This window comes from Danio rerio, chromosome 3 (assembly GCF_052040795.2).
Source record: "Danio rerio strain M-AB ecotype USA chromosome 3, GRCz13ab, whole genome shotgun sequence".
Lineage (NCBI taxonomy): Eukaryota > Metazoa > Chordata > Actinopteri > Cypriniformes > Danionidae > Danio > Danio rerio.
In genome coordinates, this window is record NC_141023.1 from 22,688,766 (window position 1) to 22,709,750 (window position 20,985).

The 20,985-nt window shown below is 36.1% G+C and overlaps 1 protein-coding gene across 8 annotated transcripts in view; it reads left to right on the forward strand.

Moving 5' to 3' along the window:
* The first annotated feature begins 874 nt into the window (after positions 1-874).
* ppp1r9ba (protein phosphatase 1, regulatory subunit 9Ba) overlaps positions 875-20,985 on the forward strand; it is an 87,138-nt gene continuing 67,027 nt past the window's right edge. For 3 of the 8 annotated variants that reach the window (XR_015480710.1, XR_015480711.1, XM_087244314.1), the window contains exons 1-2: positions 9,020-9,140; positions 10,811-12,208. Coding sequence is in view for 2 of the 8 variants with exons in the window: in XM_087244314.1 (XP_087100440.1) it covers positions 10,871-12,208 (1,338 nt within the window). In the remaining 6 variants the exon portion in view is untranslated. Of the gene's footprint in view, positions 1,015-9,019; positions 9,141-10,810; positions 14,209-20,985 lie in introns of those variants that run through there. The other 5 variants (XR_015480712.1, XM_087244315.1, XR_015480715.1 and 2 more) reach the window with 4 other exon arrangements.

Here is a 20,985-nt window from a genome sequence, read left to right on the forward strand (position 1 = left end):
CCACATTTCGAAAGTAAAACATACTCTATAAGGTAGTGTAATCTACACAAAAAGTCCAGTGTGTGGGTGAGAGGGGGCAGTGTTTCTATGTGATCTTGTTATGTTGTGGTTTTGTGACTGCTGGTGTTGGTTGCAGTATGGTTAAACAAATTATAACAGTTAAAGTAACTACTCTGATTTTAAATAAATTAAAATAAAATATTAATCTAATATTTTGGGCGTTTTTTGTGCATTTGGGCGGGTTTTGGACAGCTTTTGGGCTTTAAAAAGCTACCACTGAGGATAGGTTCTGGACGGGTGCACTTAACAACTCTGGCTCCTCACGACCTCTACTGGTTCATACAAGTTACAATTTTAAAATTACAACTAAAGTGCTTAACTGAAAAATTAAACTAGAATATGTACGTATTTAATCAAGTATGTATAAATATTTAAACTCCTAATTTTAATGGGTAACTATATTGAGACTACACGTATCAGCACATAAAATGGCATCAGGTTAATGGGGTATATGCACAGCTAGTGTTTTTACCAATAATAATCTTTCGGTGTAAGCTATATTCAAACCCATAAGGTTCCTTTTAAAACATTGATGTTGTAATGTACTTACAATACATCCAGTTAATAGACGTAAGAATTAATTTAGTTCCAGTGTAAAATTAGATAAAAGACCGCTATCACTGCCAGGATCAGCAGGCGAGAGCAGAAACTCCTTTGAAAATACTAGGGTAAAATAAACATGTTTTAAAGACATGGCAGGGCGGAATGGAATTGAATGCAATGCTTGTCTGGTCTAAAACCACTTTTTATAGTATATCTATCAGGCAGTGGAGAAATCAGACCTTAAACGTGTCAATTTCATAATGGAAAGACTGTTCACCGGAAGCGCTGAGACTGGCTGGCTGAAATTAAAAGTCCGTGTGCATACCTGTAGCTTTTAGTGACATCTGGTTCATTTCTGAATCAAACTGAATCATCTTCAGTTCAAACTGAATACTACGTCCTGCTGTCTGGGTACCCGGGTTTGTTGTTTTATTTATCAAATAGAGAATTGGCTTCTTTAGGACGAGACAATAAACCGCGTTTAGAATGAAAACTTTGAATGCAAAGGCTGGGAGGAGTGGCTGAGGTAACGTTACCGTTTTAAGGTGGAGCTCAGCAAACAATCGTTCGGATGTTTGTGCTGGGCAAAATATGGGGAGAAAACAGAAACAAAACAAGATACTACTGAAGGAAATCTGGCGACCAGACTAACAATGTTGAGAATTACCAGACATATTTTGATGTAAATCTGAAGAAGTTTATTATTTAATACCCAGAAACCACTACATACTGAGAGGCAACTAGGTGTCCTACCAAATATTTACTCTAAAGGTAAGGTCACACCTTAATCAGATGTCACCTTAATCAATTAGTCAGTTAAATGTCATTTGAAGGTACAGTATCAACAGATATTAAGCAGACAGTCTAACTTACTGATACTCAGTGGATCATCAAAATAAAGAGTTACCAAAGGTAAAGCTGTCACTGGGGCATTACACATTTGTACCTAAAAGAACAAAAATGATACCCTAAATGTACAAAAGTATTTCTCTTGACATTTTAGATACTTTATTGGTCTTTGAGGTATATGATACAAACGTCTAGCTTTTTTTCCTAGTAACATCTGTTGTATTTTTTTGTTTGTTTGTTTCAGATGGAATTGATACACTGAAAGTTAATCAGATTGTTTAGATTTCTAAAAATAAAAAAAGTTAGTCCCTTTAAAATGTATCAATTACAGCTGCCCAAAACAATTATTCAGTATTTTGGTGTTTGGCTATTTTATTCATTCAGATTTCTGCATGTGCAGATTCCGTGTGGGCCTAGTTATCAGTCACCTTTAATGAAATATTGGCCTAACTGTCTTTTTTTTGTAGTTTGTATTGTTTTGCCTGTCTTTTTTTTTACTATTGCACCATAGTGTCTGGAATAAAGAGAATATTATTACATTTCTTGAATTGTTAGAAAGTTTATTTTGATCGATAAATACAGCTGGCCATAATAATAATTTTATATTTTAAGGAGATACGTATGATAGAAGACTTGTTTGAGTTATGTAATGTTTAATGCTTTATATTTTCAAAGCTTTCGGAAACTACTGGCGGAATTCTTAAGGAAGATGATGGATAACCGAGCATTACATAAAAGTTAACATGATGGCAGCTAGGGCTCACAATATTGGAAAAATATGTAATTGTGATATTACATTTTTCTGCGATAATATTGCGATATGAATACAGTTTTACATGGTGGTTTAAATAGCTCTATTTAATGTTTTTTGAGTGAGTCTAACAGTATTTATGAACAAAAAATTATGCAAAGCGCAAAAAAATGCCCAAATGTTTTAAACCCTCTTGAAATGCACAGTCACAGGCCTTAAAAACATGTGCAAATGATAAATTCTCAATCTATTATGGTTAAACTTCAGTCAACTATGATTAAGACTCAATATTGCATATCCTGCGATCATGTAACTATTGCTAATGCGCACATTGCGATATCAATGCTGAAACGATATAGTGTGCAGCCCTAATAGCAGCATTCACACTTATTCATAAGAACCTTATAAACACAGCAGATGCACCAGACGTTGTTTTAATCAAAGCAAACCTTCCAAGATAAAATCTCCTTGATGATCATAGAAACGTACATTTTCTGTCCCTGGAATAAAAACATAAAAGCATTTCATCCCAAAAATGTCTACAATGGACTAATGGTTGATTTCTGTGAGTTGTTCTGTAAAGGAATATGTCATTTACAATATTTGGTTCTCAGATTTTTGTTCTTTATTAAAAACTTCACAAATGTGCAAACTGACATTGTCCTCAGCCCAATTGAACCTAAAGCTTTAATATTTTTGTTATGCTTAAAACTGTTATTTAGAAATAAATACTTCAGAATTAGCAAGTTTAAGTTATTATCCTTTACAATAATTGATTCAAAACTTGAAATTATGCATAAATTCTACAAATGATTGAACATAAATTAAATTATTGAACATAAAATGGGGAGTCATGGTGGCGCAGTGGGTAGGACTGTCGCCACACAGCAAGAAGGCCAATGGTTCGAGTCCCGGCTAGGCCAGTTGGCATTTCTGTGTGGAGTTTGCATGTTCTCCTCGTGTTGCCGTGGGTTTCCTCCGGGTGCTCTGATTTCCCCAAGACATGCACTATCCAGCAGATGTCAGCAGGTGGCACCCTGTGATCTGTTTAAATCTGATCAATGTCAAACACACAGTCAACAGCCCAGTGCATGGGAATCTGTTTGTGCTATTTGAAAAATTTGAGATTAATAGCAGAGGAGATGACAGACGGCATGCAGTGGAGGTGTTTCTGCTGCAGTCACACAGATGTTTAGCAGAGAGTCTGAAACTGCAGTGTTCAGCTGTTCTGAGTCTCTGAGGACGACTCAATCAGCTCAGTCTGCTCTTGCTGTCCTCCAGTCACCAGGTGCGCTCTACTGTTTAAAATAACAGCATCATATATAACTACATTTACCACGCTATTGATTAGGTACATTCAACTCCTGCAGGGCCATATCCTATAGTTTTACTGATCAATCAATAGCTGTGTTTCTATCCATAGATGCTAATTAGATTAAACTGAAATATCACAAAACATTTGTGAATGAAGCACGTTTAGCCTCAAAGGGGTGGTCTAGAGTGTATTTTTAAGGCTTGGTTGTGTTTATAAAATGCAAAGCAATGTGTGAGGAATTAACAAATTTAAGCGGATTTGACAAACATTTAATTTGGGCTGCACAATATATTGTTTCAGCATCGATATCACAATGTACACAAAAGAAGTACACTTGTTAGTTTAGTGAAGAAGAATTTTACTGAATTAGAGTTTTTCCCTGTCACATTGGTGCATTTCTCACAGCACTATTTACATTTGCACAACAGTTAATGCATTTCTTGAAACAGTTAGTCATTTGTGCTCATCATAGTAGCAGTTTCTCATTCCTTCCAACAAATTGCAAATGCGTTTGGACATGCATCAGTTGCTTTCATACAACTCTCTGCTGTTTTATAACAATGTCATTTGCTCATGTCAAAATTAACTAAACTTGTGAATGCTGAATAGTCATTCCATATATAAAACTAACAGTTCTCATTTCATTACTTGAGTCACCACATGCAAAAATGTTGAACTAGTTGTCAAAATCTGACAAGCTAATTTTATAAAAAATGTTAATCTTTTTTCCCCCCCTGAAAATGTCTTTAAATTGAACAATTTTATGAATGATTCACAGTCCTGTGTATGTTGTAGATTCAGTTCCAATATGTACTGCAATATTGTTTACAGGTGTGCACAGATCTACCCAAAGGAAGTTTATGTTTGTTGTAAATAAGGGTTTATTTATTTTTTTGCACAATGCTGTGAATAAAGTAGAATTGTAAAGAGCAAATCCAGTAAAATGTGAAACATTTCAGTGTCTTATATTTAGATACCTCACTAAATGCAGTAACGTCTAACTTTACTGTAGTTTTCAAATGGCTGTGTAAATAGTATATAGTGCCGTCTAGAGCTTTTTCAGGAAGTGTCTCCAAAATCTGACTATTCCATTGGAAAAAATGTAGAGTAAGCTGTTATAATGAAAACATGACAAAGCCATTTAACTATCTTATTCATAATCAATGGTGTCAGCGGGGTCGATAACCGTTTTCAAGGTATACCACGGTTTGAAAAAGTCAAGGTTTCAAAACCGCCAAAATTTTCTGCTATACCGTTCCTAAGATATGTGTGAGATTTTTTATTTTTTTTTCATTTTGTTTTAACTTCCTTAGGAAAACAGTATCTCCAGCAGAAAATATATCCAAAGATGCTGTTATAAATTGCAATGAAATCAGTGTTTTTGAAACTGAGGACAGCAGAAGTCAATGATTCATTTGAATTACTGAGCCGCCTGACATGTTTACTTTTCCAAATAATTATACAATTTTCTCAAAATAAAATATATTGTGTTCAAAGGGCGAAAATGTTTTGTTTTTTACCCAGATATTTAAAACGTATATAATTTAGAGCAGTAATCACAATACTGTCATACTGTAAAACCATGATATTTATATCCAAGGTTATCATATACCGTCAGAATCTTATACCGGCCCATGCATAGTCAGGACTTTTTATCTTGATGACACTGACACTTTCATTGACATCAATACTTGCTTTTGAGGAATGAGCTACCCCTTTTGAGCAAGTGACACGCTTTTGCAGGTTATCAACTAGGTTTTGCAGTTTGTACTAATTAGAAGGAATGGGAAACTGTTACTATGATGGGCACAAATTAGTAACTATTTTGAGAAATACATGAACTGTTGTGCAAATGTAAAGAGTGTTGTGGGAAATGCACCAAAGCCACTGAGAAAAACTGTAATATATTAAAGACTATAAAGTGTTATTTTACATTTCATTATTCAATTTCTGTACCTGAATACTGTTTGACTCTATGGAAAACCATATAGCACTGTTCATTGAGCTTTTTTGTTGCTGTATTATTGTAATATTTGCTTGCAATTTGTTTATTGGATTGTATACATAATTCATATCCTTACAAAATCACCCTAATCAATCAAAACGAATGATTTCTTTCTAAATAGAGCTATGCTAGCCATTGGTTGAAATTGTATTTGTATCGATATATAGCAGAGAAACAAAACATCACAATCTCAGATTTTTCCAATATCCTGCAGCCCTAATATGAGTTGTCAAAAAAAAACTAAAAAATTTTGTTGATTCACCTAATTTTAAATAAATCATTTGAAAAATAACAGCAAATGTTAATTTTTGAGTGAAATGTTATTGAGCTTTCTTTTGCAAATTCTTCCTATCAGGATTCTGACGGTATGAAAACCTCAGATAAACGTATCACAGTTTCACGGTATTGTGATACACGATAACTTTTTTCACATTGAACACAATATATTTTATTTTGAAAAACATTTTATACATTTTGGAACAGTAAACATGTCATTTTAAATAATATATTTCTTTTCTTTGGAAATAAAGTCATACTGGCTGCACCGTGGCTCAGTGTGTAGCACGTTCGCCTCACAGCAAGAAGATTGCTGGTTTGAGCCTCGGCTGGGTCAGTCGCCGTTTCTGTGTGGAGTTTGTATGTTCTCCCCATGTTAGCTCGGGTTTCCTTGGGGTGCTCTGGTTACCCCCACAGTCATGTGGTATAGGTGAATAGGGTAAGCTAAGTTGTCTGTAGTGTATGTGTGTGCATGGATGTTTCCCAGTGATGGGATGGATTAGTTGGCGGTTCATTCCGCTGTGGTGACCCCAGATTAATAAAGTGATTTAGCCGAAAAGGAAATGAATGAATAAATGAATAAAGTAATACTGTTCTGGTACAGCATGATGGTGCTCTGGTACAGCAGCGATTTGCTTTTCAAATGTTTTCTGAATTGTAAGCTGACCAGTAGCCTTTGATGTGGATACTGATGCCCTAAAAACTAAATAGAATATTCGTTAATAAAAGAAAAATATATATATACAAAATAAAATACATATACAGTGCTCAGCATAATTGAGTACAGCCCATTTTGAAAATGAGTGCTTTTCTCCATTTCTCAGTGAATGTAGGCAATGTATTTTTGATGCATTTAAACAAAATAGATTTAATAAACAGATATTTTTATTTAGAAAAAAAATTTGTTACCAGACGTATTTAGAAATTGAAAGAAAATACAATTAAATTCAAGCAAAAACAATTAACATAATTTTAAAGTTTTTCTGTTTCTCTTAATTTTTTCCTCTTTTTTAAATTCGTATTTGACATTTTTCTATGACATATACATTTGGCTGTACTAGTTTTTGGACCGCTATCCTCAGTTATTTTGTAAGATAAGCTCCAGATTTGGCTTCAGTATTGACTAATCTAATGTATATGCACAAATATAATATTGTATAGCTTCCTATTGAAAATATGAATGTAAAAGAGAGATCTGTGAGGGGTGATATGCTGAGCACTGTACCTTAGAAATGGTATAGCAGAAAATTGTAGTGGTTCTAAAACCTTTTCCAAATCGTGGTTAACCTTGAAACTGGTTGTTGTGCCATGACTAATCAGGGTTATGAAATACAGTATATAATGCTTGCATTCATCTAAGCTTTAATGAAAATAAGGTTTTCTTTTTCCTGCAATGTCATCTCTTCTTTATTGACATTTCTTCTGGCATGTGGTTAGGTCAAACAAGTTAGGTCAAATATAATGTAAAACTAAATCACATTTCCTAGTATGTACAATCTGGATTGTTACTTTTTTTTACCATTTTTATTGTATAAGCTAATGTGCAAACGTTTTAATCTGCTCAGTACTGGATATTTTTGTGCAACTATTTCAGGTATTTAGTATTTCAACATTAATAGTCTTTACAACAATTCATATGTATTCAAAACTAATATAGATAATTGGGCAACTCATAGCTCCTGAACAAGACTTCCTGCAAACCTACAAACAAGATTGTCACAGATTTTCTGCCTGTCTTTTGTGCTTACAGTGTGCAAACATCATGTGCCGAGGAAGAATCTCTTTATCCCTTAATTCAAAATCCTTTGCAGCAGCATGTCAAATTGCAATGCAAATGGAGCTGAAAAGGTTGTCCCACTTCATTTTAGTCCATACCCACTGCCCACAGACACGGTTTTCACAATCACAGATTGAAAGTGTAACAAAGACTCCCCAGGGTGTGGGATTCCATACTGGCGTCTTGGCTACAGTCTCTGTCCGATGGTTAGTAATGATCTGAACTTCTTAAACTCACCACACAGTGTCGCTCTCTACACACTAGCGTTTATACGACTGTAGAGAGGAACAAATGTGTCCAAAATGGGTCAGTGTGTCTTCTTGTAGGCCTTCACGCATTGCAGGGGTTTGATTCAGAAGATATCTGATATCTATCTGTCTGTCTCTTTCCACTTCTGTCTGTCTGTCTGTCTATCTCTTTATCTATCTATCTATCTATCTATCTATCTATCTATCTATCTATCTATCTATCTATCTATCTATCTATCTATCTATCTATCTATCTATCTATCTATCTATCTATCTATCTATCTATCTATCTATCTATCTATCTACCTACGTACCTGCCTATCTATACATTTATCTATCTGTCTATCCATCTATCTTTCTATCTATCTTTATTGGCAGTCAGCATGATGTGAATAAATAATTTTGCAAAATGGAAAGGTAAAGTTTTAATAAGCAAATAAAAATTCACATCCTTTTAGTTTGCCATAAGGAATATGAACACAAACCATGCAATAGAATTAACATATAGCTACTCTACAAAGATCTATAATAATTTATTTACAATAACAATGCATGTGGTGTCAAAAATAAAAAAAATAAATGTGTCATATAGTAAAGTTTTAGTAATAGATAATAAAACTAGCCTAAATATGACAGGAAATGGAAAAGTATGAATAAAACAAAAGGTATATAGGTATAAAAATAAATAGATCTATAACGTGTTTACATTAGACAAAAAATATTTATTTCTTAAACAAATAAATAATACAAAACACATGCACACACACACACACACACACACACACACACACACACACACACACAGACAGAGATGAAGTCAGAATTATTAGCCCACCTGAACTATAGCCCCCTTGTTAATTAGGTTAACTTGGCAGGTTAGGGATATATATATATATATATATATATATATATATATATATATATATATATATATATATATATATATATATATATATATATACAGTCTATATTTTATACATTATATATTTATTAAATTTATTCTTTTTTATTTGCCTTTATCTATATATCTTTATGATTTGTATTTTGCTACTGTGAGAAACTGTTCAGTTATGACAGCGTTATTATGTCGTATTGATTACTGCTTGTAGGAATAAAACAACCTGCGAAGCTGCTGTGTATGTGTGTGAGAGAGAGTGTGAGTGAGTGAGAGAGAGAAAGAGGAGGGGGCAGGCGCGTCACACGCTCGTGGGGGGAAATCAAGAGGGCGAAAGCGGCTCGTGGACACAATGGATTTGCGAAGGAAAGGGCTTTGCGTTGATTAAAGGACGGAGTCTTCGATGAACACGAGACACAAGGTACGTGCATGTTTCTGAGGCAAGCGCAAGACCATTCATGTCGCGCTTTTCCTCGTTATCTTTGATTGTAACGGCAGAACCGTTATTTGGACGGTAGAGGATGCAGGAAGCGACGTCGCCGAGTCGAGGCATCATTGCAGAGAGCGCGGGCCGCTGCTCCGCAGGGTCCTAATGTGATGTTTTGACAGGCTGCAGCTTCAATCTGTTGACACTCCTTGACCAGTGTCAGCCGCGCAGTAAACATATCTTACACTTTCTGATTTCAATCAGGGATTTGATCTGTACTGCACATTAGGACGCCCCTAAATACGGCGAAATTAAAGCGGCAGCCGATGTTTCAGTTCCTAAAGGCTGCTGGATTCATGCTGCCAAGATAAGTAATCTACTGGCATCAGCAGCAGCAGCATGGGATCACAACAAAGCCTGTCTGTCCATGCCAGTATGCATGGTATTTCCCATGGAATTGTGCACCGTTTTTATATACACATGAAATAACTATTCATTCTTTCATGTTCCCGTGCCTCTGTTTACAGTTTCGTTCATTATCTGACTTCCTTTATCTGACAGAAAGATCAATTTCAGAGATCCAGCCCTGTTGGAAAATCCAGTTTAGGCTGGGAGCTGCGTTTTGCAACATGAAAGCTGGCGTCTGCTTGTTTATTTTTCAGTTCAAGCTGATTCTTTAATCAGATGCCATATAGTGAAAATCTGCTTGGCCACCTTAAGCTAATTGTTTCTTGCTGGTCTAAGATGGTCTGCCATCTTTTTAGACCAGCTAGAAGCAGGTTACCATGTTCCTAAGCACAGCTGTCAGCCCCATTTAAATGATTGTATCTGCCAAAAAGTGTAATTTGTGTTTGTGAAAAGCTTTGAATGCACTTTTATGTGATATAGCTATGCATGAAAGTATGTATTGAGGAAATTCAATTTAGGTAATTGCGGAAATGTTTAGCATCATATATATTTTCTTTTGATGGTTGATTATTGAAATATTTGGTTTTGTTTCTTGCTTTTTGATGCAGTTTTATGTTGACTTTAGTTTTAATTTAAGTTAAAGAAGGCATCATTTTAACTTTTCTGGATTTATCACCCTGTGACATCTGAGAGACTATGGCAGAGCTGTCAATGAATGCTCAAAAACACTAAAATGTAGTCTTTTGTATTGTGGATTTGCAGTTACGATTTATATAAATTATATAAACAATTTTATTTAAATTTATTATAAATAAAACGCTATTAAAGCATTTTATTCTCTTTTTAATTTATAATGTCTCGTTACTTTAACTTTTTTTTTTTTACTTTTAACTGTTTTTATGTATGAACCATACTTCTGAGACCAAATCTAACACAATCTGTCTGCATGTCGTTTAGTTTAATATTTTAGATTTACATCCTTTCACCCAGAGCGACTTACAAATGAGGAAATTTTATAAAGTACAAAGGGATTCCTCCTAATTCATTCATCCCATCATTTTTTATTTACTGCAAAGATGTTAATGCATTTAAACGTGCAGCATTAGTGTTCAAAGAGGCCATCTTTTAATATTTTTATCCCTTTTAAAATCCATCAGCTATTTCCATGTCTTATTCATGCTTTCTTCTTTTCTCGGTTTTGCGGATGCTATTATGGACTGATCCTGATGGCTGCCTCCTCTGCTTCGTGCCATAAGGAAGAGGAGAAGCAGAAGGCTATGCTGTTTCTGCTTGTCTTTACTGCTGTTTGATTAACCATGATGAAGACTGAACCCCCATCTGCAGCCAGCGGCAGCACCAACACCACCCTCGTAGCAAGAAGCGCATCTCCGCACAGGAACGCGTATGAGGCTGGGATTCAATCTCTCAAGCCAGTCACTGCTAATGGAGAGGATGGAAAACCCCGAATACTGGACCGGGGCCGCAGGTACGGCTCCAATGTGCACCGCATCAAGAATATGTTCATGCAGATGGGTTCTCCGGGGGATGAAGATGATCCGTCAAAGCCCAAAGACCTAGACCAGGGGGTCCGACTGTCCCTCCCCAGAGCAAGCAGTCTGAATGAGAATGTGGATCACAGTGCGCTGCTTAAACTCGGCGGGACTGTTTCAGAGCGGGTCAGCCGATTTGATGGGAAGACTGAAGGTAGCAGCTCCAGAGGATCAACCGCTGGATACTCCAAGCTGCAGGAGACGCGAAAGATATTTGAACAGCGCCACCTGCAGGAGAAACAGGCGGCCACTAATCGAATCCTGTTAAAGAAAGAGCGAGCGTCAGGGTTCCAGGACAGCCGTCTGGACGTGGTAGTTCGCTTCAATGGAAGCACAGAGTCATTGGACCGGCTGGATGCAGGGGACTGTCCCGCAGATGCAGTGTCCCCTACTGTCAGCCAGCTGAGTGCAGTGTTTGAGCGAGCAGATCAGCGCAACAGCCTTCCACGACCGTCCTCAACTTCCCCATTGCCTTCTCATGGGGCAGCCTCTACCTCAACCAAGGTGGAAGGAATCAGTTCCAAGACTGCCACCAAAAAGGCACGAAGCATCCCTCCGACAGAGAATAACGAGGCGAAAGACCAAGCAGGTGCTCCTGGAAGTCCGAAAAGCAGAACAAGCAGCCAACCTGATGCATCCAATAGCAAACCATCCGAGGATACAGCTTCTGGCAATACGGATAATATATCCAGGTCAGAGGAGATCCTGAATTCATCAGGCTGTGACTCCAAGCAAGGGGAGAATTCAGAACCAGGCTCTCCAGATCCAGGCAGCAGGCTGGTACAAGCGGATGTCCACGCCTCTCTGGAAAACGGGGAGGCCACAAGCAGCCATGATCCCTCAGAACAAAAGGAGGAAACTGAAGAGGCCTGTGCTGAGGAGGAATCCCACCGAGAGGATATCTCTGAGGCAGACCTGGTGGATATCAGCGCGTACAGCGGGATCGGGGAGGACTCCGGAGGCAGTCAGCTGGATGACGATGAGGAAGCTGAGGATGATGATGCTTACGAACCTGAATCCAGCTGTTCAGAAATCCCAGGACTGCCTGCGGAAGATGAACCTCCACCCAGCAGGAAGATTCGCTTCAGTGTAAACCCCATCAAGGTAAGTGGCTGAAACTTATATAGCTAGAATGGAAAGACACTTTGCGAAATGAAGTGCATTATCTTGAGAGAGGCTTAAGAGTTTTTATTTAAGACATGTATATGTACTGTATATTCCAGAAATTTAAGGCCTACTGGAATAATTAGGGGACATTTTAGTTAAGAGCTGTGCAATATGTCGATATACAGTTAAAGTGTACATTATTTGCCCTCCTGTGTTTTTTTTCTTCTCTTTTTCATATATTTCCTGAATGATGTTTAACAGAATTTTTTCACGGTATTTCCTATAATATTTTTTCTTTTAGAGAAAGTCTTATTTGTTTTATTTTGGCTACAAAAAATGCAGTTTTTAATTTTTTAAAAGTCACTTCAGGGTCAATAATATTAGCCCTCCTAAGCAATTTTAATTTTCATTCATTCATTCATTCATTTTCTTTTCGGCTTAGTCCCTTCATTAAGCCGGGGTCGCCACAGCGGAATGAACCACCAATTTATCCAGCATATTTATCCAGCATGTTTATCCAGCGGATGCCCTTCCAACCGCAACCCATCTCTGAGAAACGATTTTTATTTTATTTTATTTTATTTTGTTTTTTCTTTTAAAGGTAGCACAGAACAAACCATTGTTAAACAATAACTTGACTAATTAACCTTACTTGTCTAATAAATCAAGTAAAGCCTTTACATGTCACTTTAAGCTGAATCGTAGTATCTTGATAAATATCTAGTAGAATATTATGTACTGTCATTATGTCAAAAATAAAAGATATGGTCCCACTTTATATTAAGGGGCCTTAATTAATATGTACTTAAAGCGGAATTAATAATTCCTTACAATGCACTTATTGTGTAAATACATGCTTTTACATTGTACTGATACTTGATTAAATACCTGCATGTAATTATATCTGTAATTAATTAATTATCCCAACTCAAGAGCACCACAAGTGTTCTTAAATACATAGTGAACACAGTAAGTGCATTGTATTTTTTATTTATATTTTGCAGGTATATAGTATATGCAGGTATATAGTAGAGCACCTAATATAAAGTGGGACCAAAAAAATAGTTATTTAAAACTATTATGTTAATAAATGTGATATCCTTTAAACAGAAATTTAAAAAAGAATTCAGGAGGGCTAATTGTTCTGACTTCGACTGTATATCATAAGGTCAAATTTTGTTATTTATTGTAATACTTTTTCATAATTTATATAAATGCAATATTACATGTCATTATGGAGATCCAGACATAAACATGCAGAGCAGCATTCTCAGCATTTGCTTAGCATGTCAGAAAAATGTAATATTGAAAGTACAGCCATATCACCCTGCAGGCTGCAGCCCATGACTCACTGAAACTAAGCAGGGCTGAGCCTGGCCAGTATCTGAATGGGAGGACACATGGGAAAGTTAGGTCGCTGTTGGAAGTGGTGTTAGTGAGGCCAGCAGGGGGCGCTCAATCTGTGGTCTGTGAGAGTCCTAATGCCCCAGTTCAGTGAAGGGAACACCATACTGTCTGTGAGTGCCGTCTTTAGGATAAGACGTTAAACCAAGGTCCCGACTCTCTGTGGTCATTAAAAATCTCTTGGTACTTCTTGTAAAGAGTAGGGGTGTAACCCCGGTGTCCTGGCCAATTTCCCTCTATTGGGCCTTACCCATCATGGCCTCCCAATCATCCCCTCCACCGAATTGACTCTATCACTGTCTCTCCACTACCCCTATAGCTGGTATGTTGTGAGTGCACTGGCGCTGTTGTCCTGTGGCTGCCGTTGCATCATCCAAGTGGATGTTGTATACTGGTGGTGGTGTGTAGAGACCCCTCAACCTCATGATTGTGAAGCGCTTTGGGTGTATGGCCGCACACAATAAATGTGCTATATAAATACACATTACTTACTCACTTACTTACAATCTTTACATTTTGTGTTTTATTTAGTAATATCATTTTTTGTAATCATTGATCATAAAAAAACATCATAGTACATACAAAGTTGATCATAGTCCATTTCCAAATATTTACTTTAAAATGTAAAAAATAAAAAATCCCTTACATATAGCAAATATATATATATATATATATATATATATATATATATATATATATATATATATATATATATATATATATATATATATATATATATATATATATATAATTTATATAAATGTTACTATATCGTGATATATATTATCATCATCATATAAGATTTTTGGTCATATTACCCAGGCCTATTGTAGCTACTCTTTTAGATTGAAGTATGGATGGGCAGAATGTCAAATGTGAGAATAAGAGAAATGAAGCCAGTCTCTAAAGGTTGCCTTTCTTTGAGGAAAATATTACTTATTTGTGTGATGCTGTAGTAGTAGATGCCTCTGTCTCTGCAAACGCTCAGACATGGGTACTGTATAAAAGGAGCACTGCTTCACTGCTAGCAGAGACACATCTGGGCACCGTCAGCACTTTGCTACTGCACACTCAAACCACTAGCCCTCTCCAGCTGCTGACGGCCCACTTCTGCAGCTTCAAGAGCTCTCTCTTGCTGACCGCTTTCAGTTCGCACTAACAGACTGCATGGCCAGTCAGGTGGTGCACAGTGTCCTTTGTATGAGAGTCACATGGTCGTGTTTCTCTCTGTTTTTGGCGGCTTTCTCATCTGATTTTGTGTTCTTGAGACAATGGGACATTCATATAATGACCCACACTATCAGAACAGAATAGTTTTAAACTGGTCATGTGGGCCGCAAAGAGCAAAGTCGTTTCAAATGCACTGCAGCCAAAACTGCAAGGTGCTTTTGTTCTGCAGGTGCTTGATTCACAGCATGGGAATTGGAGGAATAATGAAGGCATGTTGTATCTGAAGTGAACGCCATGTAATCTTACTGACGTCAAGGGGATTTGATGCTAGGGGTGTTTGCCCTGTGATGCACAATTGTGTCTGACACAAATTTTTTTTCTCAGTATTGAGATGGCATATTTAAAGAACAACATGGATATGGTAGCAAATAGACATACACCAATATTCAATATATCTTGCTAATACATATGGTCAATATTGATATATTGTGAACACTTCAAAAATGATATGTTATTTAAACTTTTAGATCACCTTTTAATAATTTTATCTGCTTATTACCCGCCTATTATTAATATTAGCACTTCTAAAGTATGAACTCATTTAACATCCCCTACTATTAACTTACTAACTATTCATAAGCAGCTAATTAGTAGTTCATTGAGCTAAAAGTCTTAGCTAATGTTTGTTAATGGTCTGAATTGTACATTAAAATAAATTGTGACCAAATATTCATATCATTGTATTGAGATGGTTGTTTATCATAGCGCAAAATGCTTGGAGACTTAATAGGCGACGCATTTTCGCATGTTAATATCAGTTAATTCAACTATAGTCGCTACAAAGGCAGTTATTAATTTTAAGGAATTTAATTACCTAATAACTATTGCCAGACAGAATCTGTGGACGTTTTTTGCCATTTCTGCAGAGAATTTTGTAATAAAAAATCTGTTGATTTAAGGGGAATGATTTTGGTATTATCATCACTAAAACCTTAATGTATGAAATTAAAGACTAGCTTTTTAACTTTTATTTAATGTTTACAATGCAAATTCATCTAGATCCACTTATTTGGTAAATAAAGCACGTCTCTATATAAAAGTCAACTAAAAGACAGAAAATATTACTTTACAAACTGTTTTGTAGATAAATCAAATAAACTTTCAAATAAGTCAGTAATATTAGTGTTATTAATCTAAAATCTGAATAAATATAAATTTACTCTCATTTACACAAGTAATTTGTAAGATTGTAAGATTGAATGATGGCCTAAAAATCTGGGGGATGGGATTTCTGCATGTGCAGATTCCGTGTGGGCCTACAAATAACTCATTAACAACAAAAGTCTTTAACATTTTATAAAATGGAGGTAATAGCTACTAAAATTCAGTTGCATTTTTAATTTAATGTAATGTAACGAATAATTCTAATATGGCAATTGCTCACTATTGACTGCCACACTGACATTAAAGGGCACATATTTTTCCCCTTTTTCAAGATTTAAGACGAGTCTTTTGCGTTTCCAGAGAGTGTCTGTAAAGTTTCAGCTCAAAACACGCATCAGATTATTTATTATACCCTTCAGAAAATTGGAATTTTATGCTTTGAAGACAATATAGCTGTTTTTGTGGCCTGTGCCTTTCATGCCAGTTCTCCCCGCCCACTGTTCCCACGTGCCTGTCAGGGTGTGCCTCAATCTCCGCCTCGGCTGCGCAGATAAACAGCACAGTGACAGACATGAAGGAAGCAGATCTCACGTAACGTTTGTGAGAAATGCTACAGTAAAAACTTTCCCAAGGATTATTTGATGAATTTGTTGTGGATTTAATGCAAGCCTTTCTGCAACGATGAGTCACGCACAATGTTGTTACAAAGTTCACGCACACACAGACACAAAGCAGCGCGTTTAACTTTGCACTCCAAACTAGATACACTTTAATATTCACTGCTGTATTGATATCCATTCTATTAATGTACAAAATAAACCTGATTTAACATCTACAAACTGGGATTGAAGCTTAATCTTTTACAATTGTACTGATATGCAGATTTAGCAGCTTTAGTGGTGATAAAGATGGTAAAATCGCAAACATGCACTTTTTAAAAAACGTTTTAAACTTGTAAAACTCATTCTTGATAATATTTGATGACAATTGATGATCAGAGAGAGCTGAACAGATCTTATAATCCCAGTTGTTTTGCGCACGTCCTGTCTTGTTGATGTGATTACACGTGTTACTGTGGAGACATGTTAATACATGTCAATCAATTTGGTGGGCGAGAAAACTGCCCTTCTATGTCACGTTGCAATGGGCCTCAAAGTGGTAGGGATTTGGGTTCTATTTTAACTTTAAGAATTTTAACAAAGACACCTATTGTCTTCATATAAAGCCCAATATGACTGTGGGCACACTATACCTACACACAGTTTTGTCCAAACAGCTTCAAATCATCCTTTTTTTATTTAAAACTTTTATTTACTCCGAACAAACACTAAAGCAATACACTAAGTTGTTTTTTGGTCATTACCCTAATAAAGTAATTTTTTAGGTTTTTCTTAGGTCAGTATCATTAAAATTAGGTATATAATGATTAAAACTTCAGCAAATCATTGCAACAAGGAAAAGTGATGCCAGCAAAATGCTAGTTGTAAATGTTGTAAATAATACATGAAAAGAATATAACTTTTTAAAACCTTATTTTACTGCATTTGACATTTATCATTGCAGACAAACAAAGCAATAAATTAGTTCATCATCAGAAAGCCTTGTTTACCCTATAGAATCATTCAGTGTCTCTCCATCGTTTCTCATTCCTATAATTTTCCCTCCCTCTCTTTCTCCTCACCTCTTTTTTTCTCTGAGATGAACTAAAAGCTCTTGTATCTCTTGATCCTTAGTCTTATGTTTTGCTATCAGCAGATGTCCACAGATCCTCGATCACTGCTCATTAGGAGGCTCCTTATGCCACACTTTAACTGTACAGTTTGAGTTGCTAATAATTCAATAATTGAAATATAAACAACATTTAAAAATATAAAACAAAACAAATCAATTGCATTCTAATATTACTGCCTTTTTTGTTTACCTGCCATGCAATGTATTAACCAACATCTAAGAAGTGTGAACGTCCAGATATGTTTTTAAATGATTGAAATATTAAAATAAAACTGCAGTTTGGTGTGATTTTTAGACCAAAGGAATTCAGCTGACACAATTTTGGTGAAAATCACTCAGTTAGATCATTGCTAAAATCTAAAGTCAAAATCTAAAGTCAAAAGCTAAAGTCAAATCAACTGGAATCTATAAGCAATGCTATATTTGTGATTCTAGCTTTACGTTGCACTGTAGTTGTTAGCTTTTAATCTGGTTCAGAGATCAATTTTAGTGCATGTGTATCCTAAATGTAGGTCTGGGTGATATGACCAACATTTTATTTTCTGGTATTGCTGCTCAATACTGAAAAATTTGACATTGCAATATTTTTTTTTCTCTGCAATATATATTGTGACTTAAATACAATTTCAGCAGATGACTTAAATGACTCTATTTGCCACGTCATTACTTTAGATGGATTGGGATGATTGTGTTGGAGAGTGAAATATAAATATATTTTTATGTCATTTATTATAAACATACAGTATAATAAACACAATGAAGCAAATATCACAGTGAAATAAACAGTGCTTTGTGGTTTTCTGGAGAGAGTAAAAGTTGAATAATCAAATGTAAAATAACACTTCATGGTCCTTATCATATTAATATATATATTTTTTACTTTATTAGATTTCTTTATGCATAATTAAAATGCTTTAAACTCTCTTAAAATGCATACATAGTCATGGGCCTTAAAACACACACAGTTTCACTTTATTATGGTTAAGTTCTGCAGTGTCCCCACAAAGTGTCTTTAGCCGTATCGGTTTGAGCCTGAACCAGACAGAAAATCAAGAGGACACAGCTGAACATCAAGCCTGCTCTCAAAAATAAAATCTGACAAGTGTCCTGTACATATATTCAGAATAAGCATGTGTAAGTAATTTGAAATGTTCACATATCTTTTGCGAGTTTGTTAATTGAGATGTAGAATGCAGGGAAAGCAGTCACATAGACAAACACTGCAGTGCTGAAGATTGTGGGTGTTTACAGCATTTTGACAGATAAATATGAATTTGTAGCTAAGTTGTTAGCAGTGCCAAACAGCATTTTCTGTTGTTTACATTCTTGTTTAAGTCCTCGCTACAACATATCATTAATGTTAGACACTATGCATGTAATAGATCAATTTGAACAAATAAAACCACTTTAAAGGTTGTGGATAACAATCCACAGCTTCTTCTATTATGATTGGAGCTGCTTCTTCTTTGAGGAGTTTTTAGCCGAATCTAGCACTGAACTGGAAGAGATTCTGGAAGCTCTCCTTTGTCAAATGCTAGCTATAATTTTTTAAATAATTTTCTGGAACTTAATTAAAATTAAATTGTTAGCACTTCTCTCTTTTTGTTGTGTCCTTTGGTAGTCCAAATACAGAAACAGAACAAGCTTTTGTGGAAATATCAGCTTTTGGACGTAATTTTAGCTTTCTCTGATAAAACATCACTGCAACTCCAGCCATGCCCAATCGCTGGGGTGGATGTTCACGGTGAATTTGTGTAACCTGAAGCGATTATGATCTCACTAACCCGGATGTTTTTCATTCGCTGTAGGCTTTGCTAAGCTAACTCTGGAAAAGCCAATGTCTCCCTTTGCATTGAACTTTGAGCATATTACATTTAGAGATGTTGTTGTTTATGTTCACACAGCTACATAACACATCAACTAAAGTTTAAAATGTGTATATTTACATATATATGTACATATTGTAGTGCACCACCCCTTAAAAACTATAGCCTAGTCATTTTCTGTACATGACACATTGATTTTGCATTAAAGATTAGCACTATTGATAATACATGATAATACATCATGACCATTGAGGTCCTTTACAAGGCATTTACGGTACACTATCCAGTATGCGTATTCCAATTTGGACCAACTGTATCTTTGTGCTTTCATGAGGGAAATGATCCCTCTTATCTTTCCTAAACAATCTGTCTCCCGTTATTTACATGCAAATTTGCTTGCATGCATATTCATTGTTCATTGTACCATCTGTGTTCTTGTTGATGGTGTGTTGTTTATGAAGCGGCATTATTATTAAGTGCATTTGTGAGTCCAGACAGGCGTGGGCAGGCTCTTTTATCCGCTCAAAGACAGGAAGAGAAGCCCAGAGAGGGACTAACTTTTACTTACCTGACCTCAGACCAGAATTGCACTTGATTTCAGAAGTGAGAAATCCTGGGTGTAGATGTGATCACATCCTAAAACAGTGTAGAGATTGAAAGTGTTACTGGGGGGAAATCTGAAAGGAAGTAGTTTGTGTCTCTGACTAATAATGTGACGCACTGAGAAATTACCTTATAAGATATACAAAAAAAAAAACCATTACACTTATGTTATTTCTGTTTACCAGAAGGGATAAGCACTTGTTTTGTCTGAGCTGGCATATGTGTGCTCTCAACCTCAACAGATTGTGTCTATTCCTGCTGCTATAGATAGAGCTGTGTTCTCTTCACTTTCATGTAATCCAGAAAGTCTCACAGGTGGAGATGGAGCTTTCTCTGGATTACACTGGGTCTGATTGCAGGCTGTAATAATAGTGCTGTGTGGTGTGGTTGTTTTGCTGAATGAGGCCAGTTATCTGGCAGGAAACTGCCGAAAAAAAAAGGAAATGCTGCCTTAAAGGGCCAGTGCAGATTTGTTTAATCTGTTTGGTTGCCTTCAGCATAGAGTGATGCGTTGTTGCTTTTGATTTCTGTGCATCAAACGAAAGCTAATCTAGCATGGCATCTTAGTTTAGCACTCCACCTTTGTTCTCAAGTGACAGAAATGAAGCATAGATTTCATTCTATCTACAGAACGCTGTGACAGGCTGCTTGGTTTTCGTTAGGGCTTGGCTGTTTGTCTGATGTTTGCATATGTTTGTTGGTTACACTTAAATTTTAGTTTTTCTTTTTAATTTGATGGATTTTTAGTTACATGATGCACTGATCTGTTCGCCTGACTGGAGACAGAATGGTTTACCGGCCGGTCTGTCTATAAAGTTGCTTTATAGAGTTGCTAAAGAGTTGTTTCCTGAGCTCGAGTCAGCATTTGTGCTCTAG